The sequence below is a fragment of the Lissotriton vulgaris genome, chromosome 1_1 (assembly GCF_964263255.1).
Source record: "Lissotriton vulgaris chromosome 1_1, aLisVul1.2, whole genome shotgun sequence".
NCBI lineage: Eukaryota > Metazoa > Chordata > Amphibia > Caudata > Salamandridae > Lissotriton > Lissotriton vulgaris.
In genome coordinates, this window is record NC_141685.1 from 6843775 (window position 1) to 6850865 (window position 7091).

Genomic DNA, 7091 nt, shown 5'->3' on the forward strand with positions numbered 1-7091 from the left:
ATTCCTCACAGCTCACATGAATTAAAAGCTCTGGGGTGGATTCATTTTTAAGAAGTCTAGAGTTCATTGTATCCCAAAATAGTTTACTGTTGGATGTTTCTGCCGCTAATGCAAGGTTATCCCACGCCTCCTGTTGGAGCGACAACTTCCTACATTTTAGATTGGAATTATATTCTACTCTTAGATCAAGAACTAATGCATTATCCCTTGGTTTTTGTTGAAAGTGCTTTTTTCAGCCGATTAAAAGAAACAGTACATGAATGGTTGAACCAACCCCTGGCCTATGTTTTTTTCCTAATGGCAGCACAGTAAATAATTTAGAAATAGATTCAATAATTGCAAAGAAATTGGTCAGGACCTTAATTGGTTCGGTCTCAACCAATAGGCTATCTTCAGTTTCGTTACCACAGGCCTATATAATATTTTTTGTTAATTTACAAGAGTTGGTGCCCTTCCATTTAATTCTAGTACCGCTTGGGCGGCACAGAGCAATATTATTAATGACCGTACATAATTCAACAGTCTTGTTCCCCCATATATGCAGTCTCATCGTAATACAATTGTGGTCACTCATCGACAAATCGACAATCCTCGGGGTTGATTATAGTTTCACAATATTGGCAGAAACAATTACATGATCAATAATACTATGTGCTGACCTTCCTGTAAAGGTTGGGATCTCCTGCCCACTCCCATCCTTTGCACTCTGCAAAATGTCTAAATCAAATTCTGCTAGAACTGCATTTAGGGTATCACCATAGGAAGTATGTGGGAAATGTAAGTAGTCATTACCATCATCGTTTTGAAACCCACAAACTTGTGACATAGACTGAGGGCAGGTATAAACATTAAAATCACCAAGCCAAACAATATTCAAATTAATAGTATCCACAATAGCCAATTTGCAGCTGTCATTTTTTGCTTGCTCGGGTTCCTCAACGTCCAGTTGGCGACCGCGAGCAAGCAAAATGACATCCCGGCGAGACTTTTTCCTCGCTCGCGATCAGCAACATCAAGTTGCCGATCGCGACCGTGGAAATAAACCTCCCGGCGAGATTCTCAATGCGGGGAGGTCAGGTTTCTCATTGCGAGTGGTCGCATATGCACTCGTGTGGCAGAAAACTACAGCTCGCACCGTGCAAGATGCCGTTTTCAATGATTGCACTGTGCCGGATGCTTGTCCACACTGTGCAATCATTAAAAACGGCATCTTGCACAGTGTGAACAGGGTACTACGCAGTTCGCATAGTGCTACGCATAGCTCGCGTAGTGCGAAGTGCACTTTGCGTAGCTACGTGTAGTGCTACTTCGCGAACTACACCCAGCCCTACTTGAGATGCATGAGTAGCTGCTCTTTACAAACCCATGATTGATTGACTGCACAGCTGCGCGCCCCAAGATCCATATGGATCCCCTGCATTTCCAGCCGTGCTTTCAAGCCCAAAAAGTCTTAGCCTTGTTAGTTGTAAAATATTGTCGAGCTATAGAGCAGCACCTTTTGTATTCTGACTTCATCCTGATCTGAAAATATTGAAAAACACGACTCCCTCCTCCTGAATACATTTCTAACCTTTGTTCTTATCTTCTCCCCTTTAAGGTACAGTGTTTCCGGGTCACATTTTGGGAGCCATTCCTGTTACAGAAAATAGTTTCAAGCAGGCTGTTCTGCCGCCCTTTCTGGACGCCTTAGGTTCCTTGACGTCTGTCGCTGAAACCTTGCGGAACAACAACAACCTGACGCAAGTCATTGAAAATGTTCGCCCACTCCTGGAGTCGACCCACAAAAGTCTGTCCAAGGTGGAGGAGGCCTGCACGGCACAAATGTCATCACTGAGCGCAAACATCCAAGAGCGCTATGACAAGAGAGACCGCCTGAAAAAAGAAGAGCATTCGATGGAATTTAGGAAATACGTTTATACAGAGCTACTCACTGGAGGTCAAAGCCAGAAGTCCCTTGCCAGCAAACTACAAACAGCAAAGAATGATCTCAAGAATGCAGCTGATGCTATAGAAAGAGCGACGAAAAAATGGTACGATGCAGTGGCAGAAAGGAAGAGGGGCAAAAGCATGCCATTTGTTCCTTTTGCTGGAGCAATAGGAGGTATATAATGCTTTTGGTTCATATTGAATGTCATAAAGAAATTAGACACCCACAATCATATCACTTAGTCTCAGACAAAACCCGGACAAACACAAAGGGCCAAAATTTCAAAGATGTTGTGCAGCGCAGGGCAGCAACATATGTTGCGTCAACTGGCGAGAGCTGAAATGTGCCCCAGCTACAAAGGATTGGTGCAGTAATGCCCTCTCACTGTGCTGGCACACTCTCTGCAACCATGAATCAAGGCAGGTACCCTTGCACCCTAGGACTAGGGTAGGTGAGCTGTGGGCAGGATAGTTTTGTGCAGAAAGGATTTCCTTCCTGCACAAAAACTGTGTTTTAATGCATCTTCCTCTATTCATGAGTGCTGCGGAATGCAGCCCTCATGCAGAGAGGAAGAAAGGAGGAAACATAACAACAATGTTCTCATTATGCCAGCCTCAGGGAGGGGTGAACCCTAGCATAGAAGTCTTGAAAGATGTACATTTGCTTCAGAATCCATGGGTGGATGTACAGGAATGCCCATGCACCATGCATTGAAGACATTTGATGCATTACTTTTGGTCACATGTCAACACAACTTGTCATTTGTGCTAGTTTTTAAATGTCATCCTGGATTTTAATCCGGGTTTGTGTTTGAAAAGCAACACAAACTAATGCGAAATCTGTGCACATCTGGCTCTGGTTTCTAACACACACACGTTCACACAGACAGGTACATCACTCTGGAAGACATATTCACAACACCTCAGTAACCTCCTACCTTACCTAATTTTCCCACCAACAGTGGAGCAAGACTGGGGGTCGCCATCTACTTCTAACAGCAGAGGGCTGGGGTTGGGATTCAAAGGGGGCAGGTCCTTTGAAGTTCCCTCTTCCGCGGAGGCAGATCCTGCAGGGGGGAGGTGTGACGGCCTCTGCTCAAAGCAGCCATTGCCTCTGGATCTGGAGAGCTCTGGCTGTCTTCCCAGGGGTCTAGACGCATGTCTGGTGATGGCAGGCTGGCAAAAACTAGACATGGACAACCCCAGTGTTTGGCAGGCTTTCAAGGATTTGATAGTTTTTTCCCGTATAATAACAGGGAGCGGGCAGAATCGGCAGAGTTTGATTCCACAGAATTCCATTCCAATTCTGTGAGATTCGGTGGAGTTCGGACGGGGCAGAGTGGCACTATTTTATTAAAGCAAAATACACCCTTACATCCAGCCAGGGCTGAAAGAGGGAGCAGTCCCTCTATGTTTAAAAAGCATTGCAGATTAAACTTCGACCTTTAACACAGAGAGACTGCTCCTTCTGCCTTGCCAGTTTAGAAACCAACAACTGCAGATTATTTCAGACCGCGGTGCGGCGGCATTTATCAGTAATTCTGCATACTAGGAGTAACTCAGAATTACCCAAAGATCCTCACAGAGCTAATAATATCAGCTAGCATGTTATCCTAGGAGTAAAACATGAAGGGTCAGATGTAGGTGGCCAAATACCGAGCGATAACTCAGACATTCGCAGAATTTCTGCGTTGCCGACCGGTATTTGGCTGAGTGCAATGTAGGTGAGTTTAAACCTACTTGCAAAATAAGGAAGCGCAAAATTCCGATTCCTTATTTTGCTCTTGCATTTAAGGAATCAGAATTTGCAATTCCTTGAATGCAATGTAAGCAGCACAAAAAAGTGCACTTCAGCCTTAAGTAATCGCTAATTACCACCAACTTCAAGTTAGTGTTAATTACTAGCAATTTCCTTTAAAAAAGAACTTTTTAGCTTTTTTAAAAGTGCAATGTGGCACACATCCATGCCCTTGAGGCATGCATGTGTGCCACATGTGCACACATGCACATTTTCAGGGGTGCAACAGGGTCTCCTTTTGACACCCTGGCACCCTTGAAATAGCTCCCGTTATTTGCGATTCTTTAATACCGAATCGCAAATAGTGAATATCTTCCCATTCATTCCTATGGGCCTCCTAGCCCATTGGAATGAATAAGTAGGTATTCCTTATTAATGAATCTCAATTAGTGATTCATTATTAAGGAATTTTAAGGAACCGGTAATATTTTAGCGATTCCTACCTACATTCAATTTTGCGAGTCTTTAATAGAGAATTGGTAAAATTCGCTATCAAGGACTCGCAAATTTGAATTTACCTACATCTGGCCCGAAAACTTTTTAAAAAGCTTCCTCATATCCAAATGTTAAACAACTGCAATGATATGCTTTGCTCTCTGAAAAGTTTATGGTTTGAGTAATATCTTAGTTTATATGTATTCACACACGTCAGTGTTACAGTGTACCGATAAACATGTAGTCTTTTTTCCCATTCTGTTAGGTATTTACATAATCCAAAAAGCAAAGGAAGCTCAGAAAATTGCAGAAAAGGAACTACAAGAAGCTAGATCGTTAAGAATACAACTCACGTATGATGTGGCCTATATTGAATCTCAGATTGTATCCACTGAGAAAGATATACGTTCCATAGAAGAGAACCTTCTGGCTAACAGGGCACAAGTTCAAGCCCTCCAACCAGATCTAAACTCGGAAAGGGCACTGCATACAACTTGGCTCAACTTCAAGATCTACTTGAGTAAATCCACCAGTTTGCTGAGCACTGTAGCTGCCAAGACCAGTCCGGAAAGCATGTCCCCGGGGCTAAGTGAACTGCTTGATGAACTGCTTGAAGTCTTGAATGAAATTGCAGGGGCTTTTCAACCCCTGGTTAAAGGTAGTTCAGATTACGCATCCCTGATTTCTGGTAAATTACAAACCGTCATACAAAAGCTGGAAGAGGCTAACCGTGGGTTGAAGAAAGCTGCATCCCACAGCGCACCACCAACACCAACCCTGCTTCATCCCACAGCACATCGCTAACACCAACCCTGCTTCATCCCACAGCACATCAACAACACCAACCCCGCTTCATCCCACAGCACATCGACAACACCAACCCTGTTTCATCCCACAGCACATCGACAACACCAACCCTGCTTCAACCCACAGCACATCGCTGACACCAACCCTGCTTCATCCCACAGCACATCGCTAACACCAACCCTGCTTCATCCAACAGCACATCAACAACACCAACCCCGCTTCATCCCACAGCACATCGACAACACCAACCCCGTTTCATCCCACAGCACATCGACAACACCAACCCTGCTTCAACCCACAGCACATCGCTGACACCAATCCTGCTTCATCCCACAGAACATGAATGAATGAATACCTTCTTCTATAGCGCATGGCTACTCTTAAGCATCCCAGCGCTGTAAGACCAAGGGATCAGGAAGACACTATTGAAACAAGTGTGTCTTTAAGCGCTTCCTGAAAGCGAGATGATTAGACTCATGCCTGATGTTATCTGGGAGTGCGTTCCATTCTTTAGCTGCATGCACAGAGAGCCGGCGGCCACCCATCCGCGCCAGCTTTGTCCTGGGGACTACCAACAAGTTCCGCTGGTTGGATCTCAGAGATCTCGCTGATCGATGGCGACAGAAGAGGGGATCCAGAATCGGCGGTCCAGCGCCATAGATGGACTTATGCGCCAAGCACAATGTTTTGAAAGTAATCCTTCCCTTGATGGGTAGCCAGTGGAGATGTTGAAGTGCGGCTTTCGCTGAGCATCTTTTGGGGACTTTCATGAGCAGCCGCGCGGCACAGTTCTGCACAGATTGCAGAACTTTTATGGTGCCGACTGGAGCTCCCATATAGACGGCGTTTGCATAATCCAGCCGCGACAAGATCAGCGACTGGACCAGCAATCGTCTAGCTTCGAATGGCAAGAGGTCTAGCACTTTTTTTAAGACTCTCAGCAGCCCGTAGCAGGTTGCAGCTACCTTTTTAGCTTGATAGTGAAAACCAAGAGAGGAATCTAGCCAGATCCCCAGGCTTTTTATGTGAGTCTTGGGTGCTGGGGGGGGTCCCAGGCAGTGAGGCCACCAAGGGTCCAAGTTAATTGGGGCTTTGTAGCCCAGAAGCATAATGTCAGTTTTAGTCCCATTTAACTTCAAACAGGAGGAGGTCATCCATTCCAGAACCTTGGTGAGACACGGGGTCAGATTATTGATCCCCTGATTTAAGGCATCGTTCCTCACCAGGGATACAACCAGCTGCGTGTCATCGGCGTAGGTGACAAGTTGGATTCCCCAGGGAAGAACCACCTCAGCCAAAGGTCTCATATAGATATTAAATAGAGTGGGGCTGAGGGAATATCCCTGGGGAACGCCATGATTCAGTTGCAGCTGGCTGGATGACACCTTTCCCTCGAAGACGGAAAAGCTTCTTTCTGATAGAAAAGAATGGAGCCATTTGATGGCCACTCCGGAGACCCCTGTGAGACGCAGCCGATGCAGCAAGAGAGAGTGGTTTACTGTATCGAAGGCTGCGCTGAGGTCCAACAGGACCACCGCAGCACATCCTCCTGCATCTACAATGCCCCTAACTGCCTCCACTACCGCCACCAGAGCTGTCTCTGTTCCTTGTTTTGCTCTGAACCCTGTCTGGGTGGAGTGTAATCCATCCGTGGATTCAATAAAGGACGAGAGAACCTGGTTGACATGTTTTTCAGCTATTTTACTGATGGTAGGTAGAAGAGAAATGGGCCTGTAATTGGCCAGGTCTTCAGGATCCAAGCTAGGTTTTTTAGCAAGGCTCTGACCTTAGCCTTCTTCCAATTGGGGGGCACAACACCGGAGGCCAAAGATGCATTGATGACCTGCCTTATCACAGGGCACACTGTCCCTGATACCTGTTTCAGAACTGCCGGAGGTGCAGCATCTAGCGGGGAGCCTGATTTAAGATTGCCAAGGAGACTTTCTACTCCAGCCAGATCCAGTGGTGGGAAGACTTTGAGACCTGCAAGTGGATTAGGGTCTGCTTCCTGGTCCCCCCTTTGTCCGCTCTCCCAATTATCTGGGGAATCTAACACTGGTGCAAAGCCGGAATAGATATTCGACACCTTGGATGCGAAGAAGATAGCTAACTCCTCACAGTGTTT

The 7091-nt window shown here is 45.9% G+C and overlaps 1 protein-coding gene across 1 annotated transcript; it reads left to right on the forward strand.

The window, feature by feature from the left end:
* Window positions 1-1576: 1576 nt before the first annotated feature.
* LOC147736941 (uncharacterized) lies at window positions 1577-4963 on the forward strand (the record flags this gene model as incomplete). The annotated part of the gene is given in 3 exon segments (XM_086922331.1): window positions 1577-1586; window positions 1589-2101; window positions 4425-4963. Coding segments are annotated over 3 exon segments (1062 nt in total), but the record flags the coding sequence as incomplete, so codon positions are not given.
* Window positions 4964-7091: the final 2128 nt, after the last annotated feature.